The 25,656-nt window shown below is 33.9% G+C and overlaps 1 protein-coding gene across 3 annotated transcripts in view; it reads left to right on the top strand.

Annotated features, from left to right (window-relative positions):
• The window catches only part of Hspa4l (heat shock 70kDa protein 4-like), a 54,548-nt gene extending 30,174 nt beyond the window's left edge, over positions 1 to 24,374 (top strand). For all 3 annotated transcript variants that reach the window (XM_005386743.2, XM_005386747.2, XM_013515311.1), the window contains exons 10-20: positions 545 to 696; positions 1,179 to 1,285; positions 3,052 to 3,185; positions 4,932 to 5,131; positions 10,293 to 10,391; positions 12,213 to 12,350; positions 14,836 to 14,961; positions 15,396 to 15,503; positions 18,747 to 18,866; positions 20,293 to 20,454; positions 23,099 to 24,374. In XM_005386743.2, coding sequence (XP_005386800.1) covers positions 545 to 696; positions 1,179 to 1,285; positions 3,052 to 3,185; positions 4,932 to 5,131; positions 10,293 to 10,391; positions 12,213 to 12,350; positions 14,836 to 14,961; positions 15,396 to 15,503; positions 18,747 to 18,866; positions 20,293 to 20,454; positions 23,099 to 23,287 — 1,535 coding nt within the window. In that variant the 3' untranslated portion in view covers positions 23,288 to 24,374. The remainder of the gene's footprint in view (positions 1 to 544; positions 697 to 1,178; positions 1,286 to 3,051; positions 3,186 to 4,931; positions 5,132 to 10,292; positions 10,392 to 12,212; positions 12,351 to 14,835; positions 14,962 to 15,395; positions 15,504 to 18,746; positions 18,867 to 20,292; positions 20,455 to 23,098) is intronic.
• Positions 24,375 to 25,656: the final 1,282 nt, after the last annotated feature.

Below are 25,656 nucleotides of genomic sequence, written 5' to 3'. Positions count from 1 at the left end.
AAAATAAATAAATTAATTAAAAAGGGCTGGAGTAAAATAAAAAGTGTTGAGACTCAGTAGTAGAATAGTTATGTAGATGCACAAGGCACCACACACCAAAAAAATGGTTTTAGTAACCAATTAAAAACACCTTCTGTAGAAATTTGTGAGGTAAAAGGACTCTAAAGAGGTTCTTTAAAATTCCGGGGGTGTTTGTCTGTCCCTTATTCACTCCAGGAATCTGGACCAAGTTCAGTGCTGATGACTTAGATAATTAATACTTACTAAATTTGGACTATTTTCAAAATTTGTTTTTAATCTTCTGTTTTTATCTTCTTTTGAGCATATAAAAAAATCCACCTTTAAAAAAATACTTGCAAGCATCTGGTATGGTGGCACACACCTGTAATCCTAGCACTTGGGTGGCTGAGGCAGGAAGACTGCAAGGCCAGCTTCAGTTACATAGCAAGAACCCCCCTTCCAAAACAACCTTTCCAAAGCCTACTGTTAACAGACTGTTCAAGAGTATCTTATTTTTCTCATTGAAAAACATTTTATTTTTCAGACTTACAACGTGAAGACATAAGCAGTATAGAAATTGTAGGTGGAGCAACGCGAATTCCTGCAGTGAAGGAACAGATTACTAAATTCTTTCTTAAAGATATAAGTACCACTTTAAATGCTGATGAAGCTGTCGCAAGAGGATGTGCATTACAGGTTTTTCTTTATATTTTGCTAGAAGGGGTGATAGGTCTAAAGTAACCTTTTAAATATTATTCCAATCAATAAGCCTAAATTATTATATCATTTTATATGTTTAAGCTATAGTAGGATTTTATATTTAAACTGAAAGGGGCTGGGGATTTAGCTCAGTGGCACAGCGCCTGCCTGGCAAGCGCGAGGTCATGGGTTTGATTCCTGGTACCAGAAAAAACAAAACAAAACAAAAGTATATTTACACTGAAAGATCATTTATTTTATAAATTCTTGGCATTATGCCCTTTTAGAATTTCTTTTGAAGATTTGAAAATGTTACTACATTAACTTTTATAAGGTCACATAAAAAGTTCTCTGGCTCTTAACTAAAAAGCGGGAATTTTTAAAGTGTAACAGTTTACTACGACTTCACTAAGCAGTTCAGTCGGGGTGAAATAAGGTTGTATCTATTGATTCACATATGGTATACTTCTTATTTTCAGTGTGCCATTCTCTCACCAGCATTTAAAGTACGTGAATTTTCTATAACAGACATTGTTCCCTATTCAGTCACATTAAGATGGAGGACCTCTTTTGAAGATGGAACTGGGTGAGTTATTTTTAAAATCTTGTTTAGAGCTTATCATAAATCTTTAACCAATTTAACCTACTTTTTCTAAGTTAGAGGCATTTATATTTGTTAAAATCCTGTCAAATACTTCAAAATAAAGTATTATAATATAAAAATGATAAAACCATGATGGGCATATTTTTAAGTTCATATTTTATTATAAAAGTAAAAGGTGCTTGTTTTAAAATGAAAATTACAGTGTACAAATGTTAAAACTTGAATATCTACATTTGCCGTACCCCAGCTTCCTTAGCCCATTTTACAGAGGTAACCATTTTTGATAGCCACTGTTATCTCTGCAGGCCTTGTCTTTGAATATTCATAAATGAAAACATGCTCTGTGCTACTTAGTATGTACACCATCTTGTATCGCCAGTGCATCTTGCTTTTAAAATATTTTTGTATATGACTTTTCCATGTTAAGAGACAATAACTTTTCAAGTCTATGTATGCTATAATAAACTTAACCAAGATACTATTAACTCATAGTTTTGCTGTCTTAAGTAATACTATTAGAAACATCTTTGAGTATATATCCTTGTCAGCTCTGTCTGGTAAAGCAGTATAGGAGTAGAATTGTTGACCTGGAGTATGCACATTATTTTCACTATTGCCAATTTAAGTCACCAAAAAAATATGATAATGTATATTCCTGTAACATTCATGAGATTACCTGTCAAGTTCATTTTCTCCTATACTTTTAAATGTAACATACCAACAGTAAAAAAGAGTTTCTCACTATTGCAAATTTAAATCTTTTGTTGACATCTGCGTTCCATTCATAACACGACTGAGGTAGCTTGCTTCCCTACCAAAATCAAGACTGGCATTTGATGGCCAGGCGTGGTGGCGCACACCTGTAATTTCAGCACTTCGGAGGCTGAGGCAGGAGGATTGCCACGAGTTCAAGGCCAGCCTGAACTATATAGTGAGACCCTGTCTCAAAAAAAAAGGACAAGATTGATGTTTAAATATTTTACTCACTTACTTTTCAGCAGTATAGCCTGCAAAATGCCCTAAATCTGTACTTACATTTTGAAGATTCTCTCCAATTTTTGTTCTGTGTTCTAAATATCAATATCCCCAAGAAATTGAGAGATTATGAAATTGTACAAATTTCAAAAATGTGGATTATGAGTCTTATCTGAATGACTATAGAGCACTTAAACGGCTTATTTTATTGTCAGTTTTGAGGCAGGAAGAGTACTGTTTGCTCTTGTCCTATCTTTAGTTTTGTACGCTGTGTAAATTTAAAATTATTTCCAAATAAAAGATCTTTTTAAAAAGGTAGCTGGAAGGGGCTGGGGATTTAGCTCAGCGGCACAGCGCCTGCCTGGCAAGCGCAAGGTCATGAGTTCGGTTCCCGGTACCAGAAAAAAACAAACAAACAAACAAACAAAAAGGTAGCTGGAGTTAAAGAGGGTTACATATGGCAAGTATTTTTGAAGGTTACTGGGAAGAACCTAGTCCTCAGGTGTGAGGACCCTGCATGTTGACTTTAAAATACATATATTCTCAGGTAATTTATTTTTTTAGTATTATAGAAGTATCTTACTGTGGTAGACATTCTGAGAGCTTTGAGCCATAAATTTGGCAAAATGGATGTTTGTAACAAAATCTCTGTTTTTTCTTACTTCTTGTATGTTTGCAATTGCTCCTTGTGAATTAAAGATGAATGGATTCTGTAATTAGGTTCATGAGTAGCTTGCTATTTGTTTTTGAGTGTTCTTCCCACTGCATTTTAGGGAATGTGAAGTATTCTGTAAGAACCATCCTGCCCCATTCTCGAAAGTCATTACTTTCCACAAGAAGGAGCCATTTGAACTAGAAGCATTTTACACTAACTTACATGAAGTGCCTTATCCTGATCCAAGAATTGGTAAGAAAACTCAAGAAAAAAACTCTATAAATTTTTGACCTTTATAAATAATATGTAGAATCAAGGAAACAGAGTGACATTTGAACTAAGTCAGCCTTGGATTTTCCAAGAAAGATAGTTCTACTTTCTTCTAAATGTGCACTTTTTTGTGCTCAGTTTATTTTTGGAAAGTGCACATAGTTTGAGTATTCCTAATGCATTTTGACATATGTATTTAAAATGCTGTACAATTGACCAGAAAAGTTTGTCAGTATATGTTGGTAGGAAAACTCAAATCAAATTGTGCTACCATACTGACTTCTGATTTTGAAATTTGTTAACAGGCAACAGCTACAATAAATATTTATTAGAGTAACCTAAAAGTAATAACAAGAGATTATCATATCCATTTTAACTGAGTAATCATTTCAGATGATGTAAAGCAAAATGAAATTTATAACATTTAAAGAGAAGCAGTTTTTAAGTTTTAAAATTGTCTATATATTGATAGGTTAAAAAGGATACTAATTATTTTTAAGGACATTATTTAACCAGAAGTTACTGAAAATTATGTTAGTTCACTAAGGTGGCTGCTAAGTGCCATAAGCTAAATGGCTGAAACAGTAGAAGTGTACAGTCTGCCAAAAAAAAATGTATACATACTTAAGCAATTCACCATACTAATAAGTGGAAGCTGATGGCCACACTTTGAGCATGTCTTGTAATTGCAGAGACCAAAGGTAACTTGTATTAATCTCATGATATCTCAGTAATTAAAATAGTTATACAAGTTTTTCTTTTCCTGATGTATACTTTTTTTGCAGACTGTACTGTCTCAGTTGTAGAAGCTAGAATTCTGAAATGCAGGTATCAGCAAATGTGGTCTCTTCTGAGGGTTATTAAATTTTAGTTCACTTCCCTTGGTGTCTAGATAACCATCTTCATGTTCTCATGACATTCTCTCTCACATTTGTATGTCTCTCTTCAGATTTCTCTTCTAGAAGGAACACTAGTCATACTGAATTAGGGCCCACCCTAATGATCTCATTTCAATTTAATTACTTTTTTTTTTTTTGTCTTTTTGAGGCAGGGTCTCGCTACGCAGTTCAGGCTGTTCTTGAGCTCACTATGTAGCTCAGGCTGGTCTCGAACTCACGACAATCCTTCTGCCTCAGCCTCCCAAGTGCTGGGATTACAGGCGTGCGCCACCATGCCCGGCTTAATTACCTCTTTAAAGATTCTATCTTCATAAACTGTTACATCCTGAGTTACTGGGGTGGTTAGAACATCAACATATGAATGTTGGGATACAATTCAATTCATTAAAAAAGGTAGCCAAAGTTTTTACTACCCAATTTTTTTGTGTGGCATTCTGTCTTTTAAATTTGCTTAGGAGGAATCAAAAAATGTCTGGAATTTTTATTTATGTGCTATATCACAATGATTATGATTTGTAAATTTAACACCAAAAAAGTAGTACATATTTTGTTCTCAAATTCAAGAATTAAATTTTGTTATTTTGGTTTTAGAGTTGCAATACTTTTTTTCATAGAACTAATGATATAGAGCAAGTTACTTGACCCTTTTGAGTCTTAATATCAGGTTTGCTTTGATGTGAAAGAGGTACCCTGTGGAAAGTGCATTCCCCATAGTAGTTTTAATCAAGATCTGATCACAGTTTTATAATTATTTGCCCTCGTCTTAAAGATGACCATCCAAATTGTTGAATAAAAATTGATACTGATCAAAGCTGTTTTTTTCCTTAAGGGACCTTTACTATTCAGAATGTGTTCCCACAGTCTGATGGTGATAATTCCAAAGTAAAGGTTAAAGTTCGTGTTAACGTCCATGGAGTCTTCAGTGTGGCTAGTGCATCTGTAGTTGAGAAGCAAAATTTGGAAGGGGATCATAATGATGCTCCTATGGAAACAGAAACTTCATTTAAGAGTGAAAACAAAGATGATTTGGTATGTACAAATTCTATCTCAAGGCTCCTATGAATATATATATATATATATGGTATTTTAATCATAACTGGTACTTTTAATAGTTGAATATATTAATTTCTGAGGTTTTACTTTGACTTTCTGTTATATAATCAGTGTGAACTTTACTGAAGAAAAATTCTATTTAAATCTTCATCTTTCACATTGTAATATACTTTTCAGGGGCTTATGCATCTTTCATAGTATTATATGGAGCCATGTGAGTTTGAAATCATTTTTTTCTTAGTTTCCATTAAGGCTTGATTTTTAGCCTATAGATAAAACCAAGTCAGAATAAGTTTTGAACTATATATACACATATTTTTAGACTAAGAATACATGCATATGGCTTTTTCTCCCCTAGGGTTTAATTAGAGAATGTTCATAACAATTAAGCAGAGGAATACTGTATATGCTGTCACATGCAAATGCAGACTTTGTATTTTTTCTTTATACAAGTTATGTGACACCAAATTTACTTTTGGAATAAGGAATGTTAGGAGAAGTTGATTATATTCAGCTGCACAAAATTTATATTAGTTTTTATTATTTATATGTGTACTCTTTGTAAAATATTGTTAATGGTGTTTGTTAGGGGTTTTCTTCCAGTCACAATTGGAAATCTGCCCAAGATTTTTCATCTGTTTGTGCATATTAAGAATGGGTTTGCAGTCTGAGGATGTAGCTCAGTGGTAAGAGTGCTTGCCTCCAGAGCCTAGGGTTCAACCCTCATCACAGAAAAAAAAAAAAGAGTAAGTTTTCAAGCCAAGCATGGTGGCATGTGGCTGTGTAGTCTTAGACAGTTGAGCAGCCAACCTGGGAAATAATGGTGAAACCCATCTTGAAAAATATGGGGGAATCCTTTTGTTAAGTTTTAATATGATTTCTCCCTTCTTTGAAGGTTGTCTTTTTGTTTTTAATAAGTATTGTATAATCTTTTCTTCTAGATTAATCAAAATTGAACCACTAAGCTATAAAGTACTTCATTTAAAGGACCATGGCATCTTTTTCATGCTTCCCGTGTGTCATTTTATCTATCATTCCTTACTTGAATTGAGAAAAAGTCCTAATATGTTAGTGAAATAATCAGTTTTTCATAAATTAACACACAGACCATTAATGAAAAGTTATTTTTTAAAATTATAATTCACAATAGCAAGGCATGGTGGCACATGTCTCTAATCCCAAGATTTGGGAGGCTGAGACAAGAGGATCACCATGAGTTCAAAGCCATCCTGGGCCACATAGTGAGTTCAGAGCCAGTACGCACTACAAGCACCTCCCTATCTCAAATAAACAAAAAGAATAATTCACAATTATATATGTCAGACATGTAAATTTAAGCCATTAATACTTATTTTTACTATAGTTGAAAGTATTCTGTATACCTTCTAGGACCAGTTACTAGTAACCATTTCACTTTCTTCACACACCTTTTAAAAGTATTTATGCCAATTCTAATTTTCTCTAGATAATGTTAGTGAACCCTTGAGAACAATAAATAAAATAAGAATAGTATGATATACAGTATAGCACCTATTCCCTTAAAATTTCTTTTTGGCTCCTTCAGTTTGTCTATGGACTGGAAATCCAGTTAACCGGTATTTCAGGATAATTTCTGAATGTGGACTGAAAAAGAATCACCTGTGAATTAAGTACCTGGATTAGTGATAACTACTTTAGCCACTCAGTTACTTGTTTTGGGTTAGTGTTCTGGGATAAAGTGCTTTGGGTTGACTAGGACATTTCCAGCTAATTAAGGTTTTCATTAAAAGAATTTCCAGATAAGATATTCCTATATACTCTTTTTAAAATTTACATAATCAAGAGAAAAAAAGGCAACTAATATTGTGGATCACATACTTAGCATTTGTGGTGAGTACATTCACATATATATTCTTTGAAACCTCTACCATAGCTGATAAAATAGATGCTGGATAAGTTGTAGTTTATTTCCTTATCATTCCTAATATGAGAGATAATATTATCACCTTTTATGGGAAACATCCTGTATACTTTCTTAATGGTTCTCTCTAGTATTTTTCTCTTTTAATTCTGTATCCACAGGTTTTAAAAAAGCTTAAGGCTTAAAGATCATAAAGTTATCACTTTACGTTTTCGCAAAGCATGAAATAGTTCAGACTAGGCTATGGAAACTAATTGTTTACATTTTAGAGCGGAAAATAAGATACTAACTTACTGATTTTCTCCTTACTGCTAAACATTGCTGACTGTGGCATAGTAAGAGCCTTTTTCCTATGAGAGTCAATTTATGAACGACTACTTCGTGTGTCTTAATTTTTTCATTCAAAACTAAGATAGCTTAGATTTTCCTGGAAAATATGATATAGATTGTCTTCTTTAGTATAAGAACATCTTTTATTAGGTGTAGATGAATATCTGAACATATTAAGTTATCATATCTTAGACTGCATAGTAGAACCAGAAATCAAAGAAAACATGCTGTTCATCATGCATCTACTACTACTTTACCTATTTCTTAATTACTGACCGTGTGGGTTTTTTATCTTTTTATCTATTTTTATTCAAATTCTTGATTATTTATGTGTAGTAAAAACTCTTCTAGGCACTTCAACATAGAAAGGTCTTTACACATCTGTAACTTACATTCTAGTGGAAAAGGCCAGGCAAGAAAGTAATAAAATAACATAAAAGGAAATGAATGGGGATGCATGGTGGGAATTAACTGTGATAATAATGAGGAAAGCCATCTAGGAAGGAACAGGTAAGACAGCCTGAGAGATGAAAAACGTATTTTGATGGTAAAGAAAGGATAGTTAGCTGCCCAGGTAGACGGAATAACAAGCACAAAGTCCAGGAGACAGGAAGCCCTTTGTTCTTGTGACAAATGGAACAGTGGCTGGTATTAGTGAAGGGAACACTTAGCAAGAAAAACAAACTGAAAAGATAGATCAAGAGAACTAATCAAGTAAAGCCTTATACTATAGTTCATGATAATGATTCTGGCTCTCCTTCTCAGGTGCTTTTTATTTATGTCTTGAATAATGATGAGCACCTAAAATATGGTGTTGGATATGGCAGGAAGTTTAAAGTCAGTCAGAGAAGCCAGAGTTTATAGTCTTTTCCATTAATTTCACCACTATTGTTAATATTCTTTTAAAGTTGTCTCAATAAGGCATTAACAAATTATTATATATGTTTATATATATACATGTACATGTATAAATTATACAATTGCAATTATCTACTCTTTAATATGTACAAAATTGGAGCCAAGAATGGTGGTGCATGACTGTAATCATAGCATTCTGTAAGCTGAGGCAGTAGGGTGGCGAATTGAAGGTCAGCCTGGGTTACATAGGACAGTGAGACCCTGTCTAAAAAAAAAAAAAAACCAGAATAATAATAAACCAAATTGGGATGGGTTAATCACTGCAAATAATCACATTTTATATTCAGCCATGGCAGTCGTCATGACAGTTCTCGAACTGCTTCATATGTGAGCTTGGTTGTTATTCCTAGTACCATGACTAGGCAGTTGCAATTGTGTCATACTACAGACCATTTCAAGGAAGAATACAAGTCCTGGCTGTTGTCTGAAAAGTCTACTGACTTCCATCTAGTAAGATAAAAAAATTATAAAACTTGCAGGGTAAGTGGCTTGTAAGAAAATACTAGACTGATTTTTTAAACAATTGCTGGCTCACGAATCCTTTTACAGGCACAGAGGTTAATACTGGATAGAAAAATAAAGACATTAACAACTAAATGAAGTGGTCCAGAACAGCTAGATTCTAAATCTAAAGAAGTTCTAGAAATACCTTGGCTATTTGGTTTATTTTTCTTTTTTTATATGCAAAAAGATATAAATATATAAATAATAGAAAAGTTATTTGAATAAATGCAAAATAAAAATTGTTAATGATTAAGCACTGTGACCATTTGGTGACATTTTTCCCTAATACATAAGAGTTAACAAACGACCCCAGCCTCACTTTTTTTAATATCTTGTCTATCACAGGGTTTGGGCAGGTAGAAGAGTTGGAAAGAAGAAGCTAGAATATCAGAAATAATTCTTTTAACTAGAAACAGTTGTGCTCTAATTTATTATTCTCTTTGGCACAAATGAGCATTTATTCAAGATAGGTTTTCAGTATTACATATTTATGTTAGGTATAACTGAATATTATACTTATTATGCCTAATATTATACCTATTATACCTAATATTATAAATAATATAATTTTTTCTGATCATTGTATGTAGGCTTTTTTTTTTTCAGTTTTTTTTTTATTTTAAAGATAAAAGGAGGGAAACATTAACAGACATACAACATTTTACAACATATCACAAGCACAATACAGACAATACAGAGTTACAAACAAAGTGGTAGGGAATTAACAATGGTGGTTGTATTACATATTGATATCTTCAAAGTGGCTTCTCATGAAAACAGATATAGACATGTATGTAGGCTTTTTTCAGGAGGAAGTGGTGAATAGTATTAAGAGTCAAGGGGCTGGGGATTTAGCTCAGCGGCAAAAGCGCCTGCCTGACAAGCGCAAGGTTGTGAGTTCGGTTACCGGTACCGGAGAAAAACCAAAAAAAAAAGAGTCAAAAAATGTATTACTAAAGATTGTTTGCCAAATGGAGAGTTGATTTGGGGGTTTTTGCTGGATAAAGTTTCTCTTTAGATATAAAAAAAGCTTAAAAGTTTACATCAGAAACATCTCCTCTGACAGTTTTGTTGAATTTTCTTCAGTATTTTACTCCATTTTAAAATATATAATGGAATTTTTCAAAACAAAAATTTTTTGTCTTAAATTTATTTTCTAATGTTACATTCTTTATAAAGATTTTTCATATCAACTTGAATGGATTTTTTGTAAGCTTGCTTTTGTAAATCTTGATTTGTAAGTTTGAGGACAGCTTTCTGTGTTTTGCAATTTGGTCACAGGTGACTAAAACAAGGTGTGTTCGCAGATTGTATAGTTCTTTTTATTTTACCTACCTGTTGATCTGTTTGTTGTTGTTAGTCTTATTTGAAAAATGAGCCTCTACTATTTCATACATCCCCTAACAGGCTTAAATTCTAAGATGTAATTTAATTTTTTTTTAAAAAGACAGATGAAATATATTATCTTACATATTTTCTTGCCAGGACAAAATGCAGGTTGACCAAGAAGAAGGAGGTCATCAAAAGTGTCATGCTGAACATACCCCAGAAGAGGAAATTGATCATACAGGAGCCAAAACAAAGGTTTGGTGTACTTTTTCTGTAGTTGGATCTTTTGAGATTGGTATTTTTAATTAATATATTTGCTTTGTAATGCTTGTTCTTAATATACTTGATATTTTAAGTCTTTATACTGTAGAAAAGTACAGAAAGCTCTATAGCTAAAATAAATAACATATCAGTGTTTTAATACAAAGGTTTTTCAATAGTGAACCTTAATACTACAAACAAAGTTGGTTTTTTTGATAGGGAAAAATATTTTTCAATAACATTTTTCTAATCAAAAATCATAAACCTCAAAGAAAATATGAAATGGAACAAGCCAAATGAGTATAAATTTGTAATGCCCTGTATCTCAGAGTTTACTACTCCTTAAGCATTTTCCTGAATATCATGTTTCTCTTTGTGCAAAAGTATTTTAAATACAAACTTTAGGGGGTTGATCCCCAGCACCACAAAAAAATATAAGTAATAAATGTCTTTATTATTGAGAATGATTATAATATTGAGATAATCACTGCCAGTGAAAGAGGAAACAGCTGGGTGTAGTAACACATGCCTGTATGTAATCCCAACACTCTGGGGGGCTGAGACAGGAGAATTGCAAGTTCAAGCCCAGTGTGGGCAATTTAGTAACTTTCAAAATAAAACCGGGCTGGAAATGTAGCTCCGTGCAGAGGTCCTGAGTTCAGTCCCTGGTACCACAGGAAGTAAATGAGACACTGTGCCCCCGTCACCCAAATAACTATAGCTATAGATTTAAGCCATCATCTTCAATAGATTTTTCTAAGTTCCACAGAATACATTCTGTACAGATTAGCTGTATGGATTTTTCTCACAGAGGTTTTAAATCCTAGACTCTAAAATTACTTTTAACCTGAAGCTTGTTTCAGTAATATTTGCATTTTGCCCCCCCCCTTTTTTTGGCTTCTAATTTACCCAATTTTTATTTAATACCTTGAGATATACTGTATGTCTCATTTAGCCATTTAAATGTATAATTCAGTGGGTTTGGATATATTAAGAGTTGTGCAACCATCATCACAGTTTTAGAACATTTCCATCACCCCCCAAAACAACCTCATTAACAGGAATTCCCCTTTACCCTAAACCCTCTTCCTAACAACCCTAGGCAATCATAATTGCTTATACTGGACATTTCATAAAAATACATTTGTGAGCCAGGCATGATGGCACACACCTATAATCCCAGCACTTGGGAGGCTGAGGCAAGGGGGATGCTGTGAGTCAAGGCCAACCTGAGCTACATAGTAAGTTCAAGGCTAGCCCGAACTACACAGCAAGACCCAGTCTCATAAAATCAAAAATAATAGTGCATTTATAAACATTTTCTTTCACTAAGCATTATGTTTTCAACATTCATCCTGGTTTTAAGATACATCAGTATTTCATTCCTTGTTTTGGCCTAATAATACTGCATTGTATGAATGCCTATCACATTTTATTTCTTAGTTGACGGATTTTTTTTTTTACTATGAAACACTATTAAGAACATTTATGTACGAGTTTTTGTGTATGGGTGTTTACTAAAATAGTACTTTAGCCAGGCGTAGTGGTGCATGCATATATTCCCAACACTCAGGAGACTGAGGCAGGAGGATTGTTGTGAGTTCAAGACCAGCCTGGGCAACAGAATGAGCTCAAGGCCACTTGAACTGGATAGCAAGACCCTGTCTCCAAAAGAAACAAAAATAAATAAATAAAATGATACTTTATAGTAGATGGTGGTGATTTTATTTGACTTTACCTTTTTTTAACCTTTAAAATCACTCTTATTTTTCAGCTAGTTTTAGAAATTAACACTCTTTCAAATTTCTTTTGTAGTCAACTCCTTCAGACAAGCAGGATCGATTAAATCAGACCATTAAAAAAGGAAAAGGCAAAAGCATTGATCTGCCTATCCACAGTAGCCTGTGTAGACAGCTGGGCCAAGATCTTATCAACAGCTACATTGAAAATGAGGTATATAAATCTGAGTTGATGTTGAAATGGGTGGTGTAGTGCATTATAACATAATGTACAAATCAATCGTTATCTCCAAAATTTGGGGAACTATGCCATAATTTCTAAGGGATTATTAAGCAGATTTTCTGAGCTGTATTAATGTCATATATAGTAGCTTTCATCTTAGTTATATAAAACACATAGAGTCTTAACTTCCTTTTATTCTAACAGTAATATCCAGCATGTCATATGGGGAAATATTAGCAACTCCTTTTTTTAAATTATTGTGTGTTGTGTTTAAAGATTAAGGCTGTCTCTATTCTAAATGTTTTCTGACTCATGTTACATACTTTTTAAAATCTGTTATTACTGTACAATTTTTACATGTTCCTGTCTATTTACATGTTTAATTTTATAGTCCCTAAAAGAAATGAGTTTACACAGTGCCTACTTGGCAAGCACAAGGTCCTGAGTTCAATTCCCAGTAGTTTAGAAAAAAGAAGGAAATGAGTTTTGTTTCTTTGCCAGTAACTGTAAGAAGTAATTTATGTTTATTTTAAACTGTACATAAAAGTAGGATGTTCTACTTTCTACAGTCTGGGCTGGCATTAAGAGGTCAGTCTTTGAAGTGCCTCTTACTCTACCATCTTCTGTACATATGAGATTTTGGCTTTATACTATTTCCATGTTAAGTATGTCCCCTATATCATCTATGTATTAGTTATTTAAAAGCTTCATTTTATGTGAAGCAAACATTCCTGGAAGTCTGAAATAATTCTGAACTCATATCTGAAGACCAGTTTTCCCAAAGGAATGAATTGTAAGGAAGCACAGTTGGGGCAGATTTTGTATGAGAAATGAGATTTTTCTTAATTTTTAAGTGTCTTATCTTCACTAATGTCAATGTATTATAGTTTGTAAAGGGATTCTTATATTTAAGATGTATGTTTTTATTAAAGGGGAAATTTTGCTTAGGAATTACATTTTATTGATTCTTTTTCTTTATCATAACAATTTGGATGTCTTATTTAATCCTTAAAACAAACCTAGAGATTATAGGCACTGTTAGAGATTTACATTTTACAAATGAGAGAATAGGTATATATATGTACACTGTATCACCCAGAATCAGAAAGTGACCTTTGGATTGGATCCAGGTGATCAGTCTCCAAAGTCAGCATCAGAACCACTGTACTGTATCCCCTCCCACGGGTAGTCTTCAGCATCAGTTATGTGTATTTTATGTGAATTACAAATTTATTAACAGCCCTTGAAGGGAAAATTACAATGTCTTATTTCAGGAGAAGAAAACTGATTTTGTGACTTTCTTGCTTTCTTAAGCTAGAATAAATAATCTAAGGTTTGAACCTAAGCATGCGTAATAACATGGTCTGCCTTTGTTTTGCTTAACAGTTTTACTGAGATATAATTCACATATATAACTCATTCATGTACAGTATATGATTCACTGGGCATAGTGGCATATGCCTGTATTCCTCAGCCTGTGGAGGCTGAGGCAGGAGAATCACAAGTTTGAACCCAGCCTAGGAAACTCAGTGACTCTGTCTCAATGTAAAAATTTCAAATGGAGTGGTGAGGATGTAGTTCAAGGAGCAGAAGTACTTGCCTAGCATGAATGGGGCCCTAGGTTTGATCCCTGCTACTGCAAAAATACAAAGTATACAGTCCAGTAAATTTTAGGATATTACATTTAAAAAATATATTTCATATATATACCATAAAATTTGCCATTTTAAACCATTTTTAAATGTGCAATTTAGAAGCATTAATTACATTCAGTGTTGTGCAGCCATCCCTGCTGTTTCACAACGTCATTGTCCCAGACCTTGTAACCAGTAATATTTCCCTTTCTTCTCTTCTTCCAGGCGTCAGTAAACTCTACTTTCAGCTTCTAGGAATTTGCTTAGTCTAGGCAACTTGTAAAAGTTGAATTATATAATACTGAGTCCTTTTGTGTCTGGCTTATTTCACCTGGCATAATGATTTTAGGGTTCACCCATATTGTATAGTATATGTCCAAATTTCATTCCTTTTTAAGACTGAATAATGTTCCATTGTGGGTATGTGTATATGTATACACACATGTTGTTTATCCATTCACCTATGAATGGACAGTTTGTACTTTTTGGCTATTGTGAATAATATTGCGTTTAATATTGTCATACAAATATTTGCTTGAGCCCCTTTCTTTCATTTCCTTTGGGTGTGTACTTGAGAAGAATTTGCTAGATCAATAGTGAAATTGTAATTCTATGTTTAGCTTTTTAAGGAACCTTAACACTGTTTCCATGTTGGCTGCTCCATTTTATACATGTACTAGCAATGTATGAGGGTTTTGGTTTGTCTACAACCTCATAAACACTTAATGTCTATTTTAAAAAATATATTTCTATTAGTAGGTGTGAAGATTCTCATTATGGTTTTGATTTGCATTACCTGAAAGCATATTCTTATGACAATTAATCTAAAACTTTTTGAACAGGGGAAGATGTTAATGCAGGATAAGTTAGAGAAAGAAAGAAATGATGCTAAGAATGCCGTTGAAGAATATGTGTATGATTTTAGAGATAGACTGGGCACTGTCTATGAAAAATTCATCACTCCAGAAGTAAGTCAATTTCATAATTTTTGTGAGAACTATTTAAACATTTGTTTAAAAATGCTACTATGAGGCAAGAGGATTACTAGGTGAAGCCAACACTGGGCAACTTATTGAGACCCTGTCTCAAAATAAAGAATTTAAAAAGGGCCAAGGCTCAGCGCAGATGCCTCGGTTCAACCCTCAGTACTACTAGGGCAATGGGATGGGGAACAACTAGTATGAATTGTATTATACGATACCAAAGTTGTTATTGTGGTCAATGTTCTTGAGCCCATACTGGGATGGCTTTATTTTACCAAACTGTAGAAGTATGGTGAGAAACATGTTTATGACTACAAAGCCAGAGAATCTGAAAATTAACTTGAAAAAGTCCTCTTTTCTGATGATTTTCACTTCTATGGAAATAATTTCTAATTAGTGTCTCTTAAAAATATAACTAGGACATAAATAAACTTTCTGCAATATTAGAAGACACAGAAAATTGGCTCTATGAGGAAGGAGAGGACCAACCTAAGCAAGTTTATGTGGATAAGCTTCAAGAACTAAAGGTAAATTTTTAAAAGTCCTGTATTAATGTTGAGTAAAAACATTATTTCCTAAAAATGATGATGTAAAAAGCACCGTGTATTTTTTTAGTTAAATTCATTTTTGTTTAATTGAGAGGTAAACGTTCTACTTATTTATGGTGTACAACATGGTTTGATATATGTTATGGTAGCATGCATTATCTCATGTACTTTTAGGGGTGGTTAAACGCTTAAGATCTACTTAGCAGTTTTCAGATATATGTTGCAACTAACTGTAGTTGCCGTGCTGTCCAACACATCTTATATTTTCTCCTAACTGAAATATTGTGTCCCTTGACCAACATCGTCCCATTCCTCCTTCATCTTATCTGATGTGGTCAGCATTTTAACTCTGCGTTTATGAGTTTAACGTTTTTAGGTTAGACATGTAAGTGACATCATTGCAGTATTTATTTTTCTGTGTCTGCCGTATTGTAGTACTTACTGTAGTACCCTCCAGTTTCATCTATGTTGTCTCAAATGATAAGATTTCCTCTTTTTCTTTTTAGTATTAATAGTCTTCTGTTGTGTATACATAGTACATTTTTTTTATCCATTCAACAAGAGATTCCACCACTTTATGGTTACAAATAATGCTATAATAGACATAGGAGTACAGATACCACTTCACTGTACTGATTTCATTTACTGTGGATATATACCTAGTACTGGGATTGCTGGATAAGTGTTAAAATAATTATATAAGAAATTACTAAGTCAGATATATGTGTAAGGGGAAATGCACTCACACTTTGAAAAGTAACCAATACTCTGTGATAACTGAAATCAAATAATGTATAATTGTGATATCAGGTATGTTTAGCAGATAACTGGAATACTACTTTTACCCACAGATGTCTTTAAGAGGTGATAAATTTATCAACTTGACTTTTCCTTATCTGTTAGAGGAATCACCCTTCACCATCCTGATTTTGGGAATGCCACACAGGCCTTCTGTATTTTCACATTGTTAACTGTTGAAGCCTCACCTGGCCAGCTCAAAAACAGCATCCCTGCTCTTGATGTCATTTCACAAGTACAGATGCATAGCCACAAGGCTCCTTCTCTAGACCACTGGGGCGGCTGTTAAGGAAAAAGTTTAAACCTACTTGCCAGTTTTCGTCTGGCTCTTTTCTCCATTCTTGCTCCACAACCCCTCCCTACTCCTGAAGAATCTTACAAGACTGGAAGTTTATATTGCACGGATGAATAGACATTTTAGTCACTCCTTTTTAGTGTGGCTCACACTAGTGCTCTGAGGTCCAGCTGAAGTATAATTATCTGGGCTCTTCCTCCAGTGAGGAGTCTAACTCTAGACCCCAGATGCCCCTGACAGGCTTTCCACGATGCCACCGCTAGTCCTCGACCCCCACAAGTTACACACACACTAAGTGGTGCCATCAGTAAGATTTAAAAGACAGGAAATGGAGCCTTTTAAGGCTTGGTCATGTTAAGAGGAGAGGGTGCAAAAGGCATTTTTTTGTGTCCTTTTTTGTGTGTGTGTTTGTTTTGTCTTTTTGAGACAGGGTCTCACTATGGAGTTCAGGCTGGCCTTGAGCTCACTTTACAGCCCAGGCTGATCTCGAACTCGCAACGATCCTCCTGTCTCAACCTCCCAAGTGCTGGGATTACAGGTGTACACCACCATGCCCGACTGGCGTTATTTAATTTAAAATAAATTACTATCTTAGAAAAAATACCTTCATGTCAATAAATTACACCAAAGGGAATAGTTAGCAACTAGATAGCCTGTTTATAGCAGCAAAACTAAGTTTTTACATTTCTTTTCTTGGTGATTTCTGTACCTTAGCTCCCTAAGAGAAAGGTATACATTTTAAACCTTTACAACAGCCAAGCAGCTGAGGGCAATAGTAAATGAAAATCTTAGCAGTACCTATAACATGGATTCCTTTGTCTGAAATATGTAGTAGAAATGGATATTATAGAAATTTTCATGGATTTCACTTTTTTTGTTTTGTTTGATATGGCCTTTAAATTGACTATACCAAATGCAGTATGGTACTGTGGAATAGATAAAGGTAAAACCTGCATAAAGATTCAAATTCACTTAATAAGTAGAGTACCAGTATGGATTTGTTTTGACAAATGTACCATGTGATATTAACATTATTAACATTAACATTAGAAAAACAGTGACATATATTTGACTATTATTTCCTTTCACTTTTTAGATGATTAAAATTTTTGTAGAATAAGATGATTTTTCACTTGTAATCCTAGTACTCAGGAAACTGAGGCAGGAGAATTGCCAGGAGTTTAAGGCCAGTCTGGACTACATAGTGAGTTTGAGTCTAGCCTGAATTACATAGCAAAACCCTGTCTCAAAAAACAAAAACAAAAAGGAATATTCTGTATATAAACCATTAAAAAGAAAATTATGTTATCCTTTTAATATGCTTTTATCTCCAAACTTATAGAAGCTCTTTTAATATTGAAGTACTAATATAGATGCTTTGAGGGGAAAAATACTATATGTAGATACAGTATACATTTTAATCTAATAATTAAATACATAAGTGGCATTCAGTAGGTGAGTAACCATATTGCATAGTTACATTATTCATTATTAATTTTGAAACCAAGTTAAATCTATAAATTATACATATAGTCCAGTTCTACTTATGATTTTCTTTTTGTAATAATTTTATAAAATTTTAGTACCTAGCTATGAAAAAACTCATTTTGATTAGGATTTATGATTTGAGAAGGCCAGGAGTGGTGGCACATGCCTGTAATCCCAGCATTTGAGAGGCTAAGTCAAGAGGATTGCCACAAGTCCCAGGCCTGTCTGAGCAACACTGTGAGTTCAAGGCCAGTCTGAACTACATAGTGAGACTATGTCTCAAAAAATAAACAACAAAAAAAAAAAATGACAGTAGATGTGAGAACAACTAAAAGGTAATCATGTAAATGAGAAAAGGAAATGTGACGTAGGCATTCCTGTGTAAGACTAAGAAAACAGCCACTGGGACTCACTTATTCTTAGGGAAAGAAGGGGAGACATATTTTAATATTTTCTCCTATTCATCATCTTGAAAGGGCCAAATAAAATTTTCAAATTTAGGGTAGGGGGCTGGGGATTTAGCTCAGCAGCAAAGCGACTGCCTGGCAAGCACAAGGTCGTGAGTTCGGTTCCCAGAACCAGAGAAAAACAAAAAAAAAAAAAAAATTTTTCAAATTTAAAAAATTTCCTTATGTTAACAGAAATATGGCCAGCCTATTCAAGTGAGATACATGGAACATGAAGAGAGACCAAAAGCTTTGAATGACTTGGGAAAAAAGATTCAACTTGTCATGAAAGTGATAGAAGCATACAGAAACAAGGTACTGAGTAAAGCCACCTGGTGATGATGACGTGTGTGCTGTACCTGAAAAAAAGTGGGGCCTATCTAAAAGTGCTCAGCTGTAATGCTTAGTAATTGCTACCAATTTCTAGACTTCTTGTCTCAAAAAAAAACTTTGAGTTTTATCCTTAAATTGGAGGCTATTAGAGATTTTACAGCATAAAATGATATGATTTTACTTCATTTTAAAGGATCTAGATGTAGACTAAAGTCACTGTTAGAATAAAATATAAGAAAGACATGATGGAGGCTTGAACTTGGATGGTTGAGGTGCAAGAGGTAGTTACAGTATTTCTTTTGAAGCTAGAAGTTAACGAGATTTGCTGGTAGGTATGATGTAAACACAATAGAGAAGTCAAAAGTGATTCCAGAGATTCTGATGTGAAAGGATAAAGATTTCATAGACTGAGAGTGAAAATTCAGAGAAGTAGGTGTCAATATAATCAGGAGTTTGAAGACAAATAGCATTTTGAACTTTACAAATAAAAAATGTGTAGTTGGCTCACGCTAGACATTTTTTAAAAAGTGTGTAGCTGGTGGGATAAATGAAGAACTAGCAAAAGAAACATAAAAGTGATCTACAAAGCATAAAGAAATTCAAGAAAATGTAACAACCTTACAAACTAAGGTAAAGATAGTGGATGTACAGTGTATAATCATAGAAGCAGAAAAAGGACTTGAGTATCTGAGGAAGTTCATGGTTCAAAACATGGCATTACCATCTCCACCTTTCTTTTGACTGTAGAGTATTTGTTCATTCTGTTTCCCTTTATTTGCTGTGTCCCCTCTATAATCTGTCAAAGGAATCCTCTTGCTATATATTACATTGCCATTTCTGTCTGATTCTGTGATAAACCAACCTAAACCATGATTACGTAGGTTGTCTCTAGTACATGGCAGCTGGAATTTTCATACAGAATTTCTTTTTCATATAGAATTCTATTATATCATTCTACCGATGGGAAGAATTCTTCCTATTCTGGTGTATATTTAGAATTTTGTGTCTACTTTGTTATGTGCCTATTTACCTATTTTCTCTGTATACTTGCTTTGGTGTGGTGCAGTGTGGTTCTTTGGTTCAAGAAATCAAACTCAGGACTTCATGCTTGCCAAACAGGCACTGTGCTGGGGAGCTATATACCTGGCCCAATTTCTCTGTATACTCTAGCTTTCCCACTGAGTATTCACTATTCATCATTCTTTTTCATACCTTCTTCATAAAACCTTTCCTTTTCAAACACGCCAATTTTATTTTGTCTTCTAGTCTCAGGTTGTATATGTATATTTTGCTTCTTCATGAGTATGTGTTAGGTATGCATTCAATGACAATTAAATCTTTAAAGCAGAAATTATCAGTAAACTAGTACTCACCAACTCAGTTACATTAAGTAAAACTTTTTTAATAGGATGAAAGATACGATCATTTGGATCATGCTGAAGTGGAAAAAGTTGAAAAATTTATCAGTGATGCCATGAGTTGGCTGAACAGCAAGATGAATGCACAGAACAAATTAAGTCTCACTCAAGATCCTGTGGTAAGAGTGGCAGAAATAGTTGCAAAGTCAAAGGTAAGAAACTAAATGAGTTTAAGAATTAAAAATTTTTAATGGAAGTCATACTCTAATAAATAAATTGTTGAAGAACTTAGAAAACAGAAATTTAAGGCAAATCTTTTATTTTGCTAAAATTTTTTAAAGATTCTAAGTGTGGACTATCTGTTCATTTTTTAAATTTGTCACACAAGGCTAGTTTTTAAATTTTAAAAGTAGTACAGAATGAAATGAAGCAATATGATAACTTTTGACTGTTAAATAATTCAAACTTCCACATTCTGTGAGACATCTGAAGTCTTCATTATAGGATAGATACGTTTTTGATCTAGTTTGAAATGTATGAGCTTTAGTAGTAAAATCTCATTTTTTATAAGTTTATCTAAGCTGAGATAAACTTTCCAATTGAGGAAACATGTCAAAAGTTGTCATGGAAAACACCCTGAAAAACATGATGACAAAACTTCATTAAAAAAATTAGAATCCAAATAGAAAAAACAGTGAAGACACTGGATTAACAATTGACAAAGGAAATAATCCATGTCCAATAAATATATGAAAAAGTTTTGGGGGCTGGGGATTTAGCTCAGCGGCAAAGCACCTGCCTGGCAAGCGCAAGGTCATGAGTTCGGTTCCCGGTACCGGAGAAAAACCAAAAAAAAAAAAAAAAAAAAAAGAAAAGAAAAAGTTTTCACCAATATCATTGACCTAAGAAATGAATATCTGTAGATGTAAAGAAATGGATGCTAGCCAGGTGTGGTGCATGCCTGTAATCCCAGCACTCAGGAGGCTGAGGCAGGAGAATTGCCACAAGTTCAAGGCCAGCCTGGACTACATAACAAGACCCTGTCTCAAAAACAAACAAACAAACAAACAAACAATGAAAGAAAACAAGAGAAAGAAATGGATGCTGTCCCCTGAGCACTTAAGTTAAATGTTACAACTTTCTTGATACACAATATACATACAGATTTAAAGTGAGTGTACCTTTTAACTCAAGTTCACAATTCTAGGAATTACTACATAAATTCATGCATGTATATAACATTATATAGTCATTCAATACAGTATTTTAAATATAAAGATATCTACAACATACTGTTGAGAAAGAGTACAAAACTGAAATAAAATTATCTTGCTGGGGATATAGCTCAGCAGCATAAGCACTTGCCTGGCAAGCCTGAGGGCATGAGTTTGATTCCTGGTACAAAAAAAGAAGAAAAACTGAAATAAAATTATCTCATGTATAAATATTTGTGTTCATAGTTTTATGCTTGTATATATGTGAACATACATCTAGATGGCTACCAAAATGTTAATCCATAGATGTACTTCAAGATAATTTTTACTTTGTTCAGTATTTTTGAATTAGATTTTTTATTTTATAATCAGTTAAATAAGAGTACTTTCATTCTGTGAAAGTTTTGTCAAGAAGTTTGTGATAGGTAATCTACTTCTAATCAGGTAAGAAAAAAGAGAGTCCAACAGGAGCAGTTTGTCACTAAAAATTCTCCTATCTCTTCATCCCTAACTGAATCTCTCTGAAACTGGTCTGACAGGCTTTTTAAATTGGATTAGTTTATGTAGCAGTGTTTCTGAGTACAAACCAAGGAAATAGAAAATACCTGATATTTCATTTGAATTGGGTGGCATTTATTTTCCCTTTAGCAGAAGAACTAAAGCAAATTGTATCAAACTAACAACTAAAGTTAGCATGTGTATTTACATGGTTTATTAAAATTTTCATATAAATGTTGAGAAATTTCACTTTCAATGTTGAGAAATTTCAAACAGGTATTATTTGACTTAATTCCCATAATTTTCAAAACATTTGGCATATTTTCAAAGAAGAATTAAAAATTAAGGCTGGGCATGGTGGCACATGCCTGTAATCCCAGCATTCAGGAGACTGAGGCAGGAGGATTGCTTCACTTTCAAGGCCAGCCTGGGCTACAGAGTGAGTTCAAAGGCCAGCCTGAATTGCATAGTGAAACACTGTCTCAAAAAAGACAAAAAAGAAAAAATTATTCCTAACAAAGTAAACTTGAGACATTTTTAGGTTAAGTGGAGGCACCTAGAGACCATACAGACACACATATGTAAGTATCTCGTTATTTCTCTGTTGTGAGAAGATGAAAGTATAAATAAGGACCAATGTATAGTGTATTGTGAAATAGGAAGACCGAGTTCAAATGGGAAGGGGCGCAAGGAAAGCGGGGAGGGGGAAAGGAAGTAAGGGAAAAGAAAAAAAGAGGAAAGAAAAATGAAATGAAAACAAAGCTTTTACGAAGAAGAAGGGGAAGAGGGGCAGAAGGGAAGGAAGGGGAGGAAAATGGGGAAAACAAAATAATCAAGGTGTATCATGGACAGGCACAAGTTCCATATGATGAATGTTATTTATGTCTAAACTATACCAACAAACCTAATTAATGATAAAAATTGTGAGTCAACAAGCTTTTGGAAGGTTAGATACAAAAAAAATGTTAAACATTGAATAGTTTCTCATTGCCACAAATGTGTGCTAACCAGAAGGTGAATCCTTCATGAACCATTTAAGAAACAGTTATGTAGCTGAGCTAACGTAAAAATGGAGAATTCCGTGGAAATTTAGAAAATGAATGTAGAATTTTGAAAGTGAATGTTATTTTGTTCATGTCTGTAGGAACTGGATGATTTCTGTAACCCCATCATTTATAAGCCCAAGCCAAAAATAGAAGTTGCTGAAGACAAAGCAAAAGCTAACAGCGAACACAATGGACCGATGGATGGGCAGAGTGGGCCGGAAACCAAGCCAGATATAAAAGACAGCTCACAGCATACGAAATCTTCAGGGGAGATGGAAGTGGACTAAGTTTTCATTGTACCTTTGTGTAATCAAACGCTGCGAGTAACCACAAGGTCCATTCATCTTTTACATCTGGTACACACAACAGATAGATGTTCAGTTGTTCTAAACTACTTTTTGTCATTTCTTCTTAGAGTAGTTTTGAAGTGTTCTATGAGTGCACCTCTGTTCGTTCCCATTGCTGCTTTTGTGAAGCTTTAGCTGAATACAGATTGACAAGTCAGTGTAAGCTTTCCTGATAATATTTTATATCAGACATGCAAGATTTAGTGTAATTGGCAACAGTCGACCTTATTTAAAGCATCTACCTTGGATAAAACCCCAGTTACTTTATTCAGGAAAGGATACTGTGTTGCACTATTGTTACAGAAGCATAGACTTAACTGCATTGTTATTTTGAAAAAATATTAAAATTGATGTGGTTTAAAGCCACTGAAGCACTGACCTTTTCCTAGATTGTATTAATTTAAATATTAAATGAGAGGTTATTCAATGAATTAGTCTATCTCATTGATGTATCATGAGAACTCCAGTTTTATAGTCATTGAAAAAATGAACAAAATCCCATGTGGAAAATAGAAAATGCACAATTTTATGTTAAGGTGACACCAGCAATTTACTTCTTTTATTAGTAATGCAGATTGATGTTTTCTCAGAGTAACTCTCTTTTTCAATTGGAACTTTTAATTTACTTGTGAAGGCCAGTTGCTGTTAAAATAATGCTAGCCTATACTCTCATGCTATAGGGAAAATGCTATAGACCACAAGACATGCATCTGTGAAGTTGATAGCCTTGCTTTAGTTTTTAATAGTTGTCTTGGTTTTCTTAATTGGTTTTGTTAATAATACCTTAACACAGGATAGGGAGAAATGGCACACTGCATTGCATTATATATATTGATTTACTGTTAAAATATAAACTATTAAATAAGCACTAATACTTGAAAAGGAGCACTTATACAATCTTAGGAAATAATGCTTGTAATAAACAACTATGTCATATATCAACAGGCAAAATACATAATGTTACATAGTGTAATATGATATGATGTGATTAAATTATAGTTCCTGCTGTTAAATTACCTTTTGAAAACTTGGCTCCAGTTTTGGTGCTTCTTAAATAAGTGGGAAGAAGAGACAGTACACTTAATGTTAAGTATCTCCTGTGTGCTTCATCACCAGACCTGTTCATATTGCTTAGTTCTGTCCAGAGGTTTGAAACTGTTTTTGCATGGTTAAAGACAGAAGTTAGGTTTCAGCCTACAAGGGGAAGAAGCAGAGACAAATGTGTGGGCCTTTGTGTTCTTCATGCTAGTCATGGGACTGACAGGTGAAAATTTTGAAAGGCTTGCTTTTTTCCCCAAACTAAATCTTTATATTAAAAAGAATTAATATTGACTTAAGTAGTATGTATTGAGAGTATATCTTTAGGGATAGTCATTTCTCAAAACTAGTTCTCTAATAGAGATTTTGTTTCTACAATGTAGCCTCCACTTTTCAAAAGGAGAGTATGGAGCAGTGTGTTTTGCAAGGACTTTTCTTCAGCTGTTAAGGGGGAGAGTCCCTTTTTTGCATTTGAAAGAACCCCATAGCCCTAATATTTTTTAATATCTGTGTCTTCTCCTAATACTCTTTAAGTAAAGTAATTATATCTAATAATTAATGAAATGCACTTTTTTAAAAATGGGTATCAGCAGGGTGCAATGGTGCACACCTGTAATCCCAGTTATTTGGTAGGTTGAGGCAAGAGGATTCCAAATTGGAGGCCAGCCTGGGCAACATACTGAGACCCTGTCTCAAAAACAAAAAAGAACAAAAAGCACTGAGGAATGCAGCTTAGTGTCAGAGTGCTTGTCTAACACACTGAAGCCCTGGGCTCAATCCGCAGTACTGCCAAAATAAAATATTACAGTATCAGTTACTTTTGGTATCTCTGTTGGATACAGATTCATTGCAGAATAAAAAACATAGCTATGAAAGGGAATATGTTACACTACATAAAGGGACTGGAGCCTATTCTTGGTTAAAACTCCCACTCCTTTAGCTAGGAGCTATACCTCAAAGATTTCATAGGAAAAAATGGTGGGAACAGCCCTTTGTACATCTGAATATCTAGTATATCCTGACATTTTCTGTTCCTGCTGTCATGTCATTTTAGTTCTGTGTTTTAGTCAGATAGTAATGTCTTTTTTTGTAACTATATGACTCCATTAGTTAATAGTAAGTTGAATATATCCGAAATAATATGCATACTTTTCCTACCAATTAACTCAGTGTAAATACTTTCAAAAGCCATTGCCCTACAGGGTAGTTATTTATTGAATTCATTCATTAAAGAGAATGTGTTCTGTTATACTACTCCCCATTTTCCATAG

Source organism: Chinchilla lanigera, unplaced genomic scaffold (assembly GCF_000276665.1).
Source record: "Chinchilla lanigera isolate Chin_1 unplaced genomic scaffold, ChiLan1.0 scaffold00027, whole genome shotgun sequence".
NCBI lineage: Eukaryota > Metazoa > Chordata > Mammalia > Rodentia > Chinchillidae > Chinchilla > Chinchilla lanigera.
The sequence above is the reverse complement of the archived record's forward strand: the minus strand, read 5'-3'. Positions and strand labels throughout refer to the sequence as shown.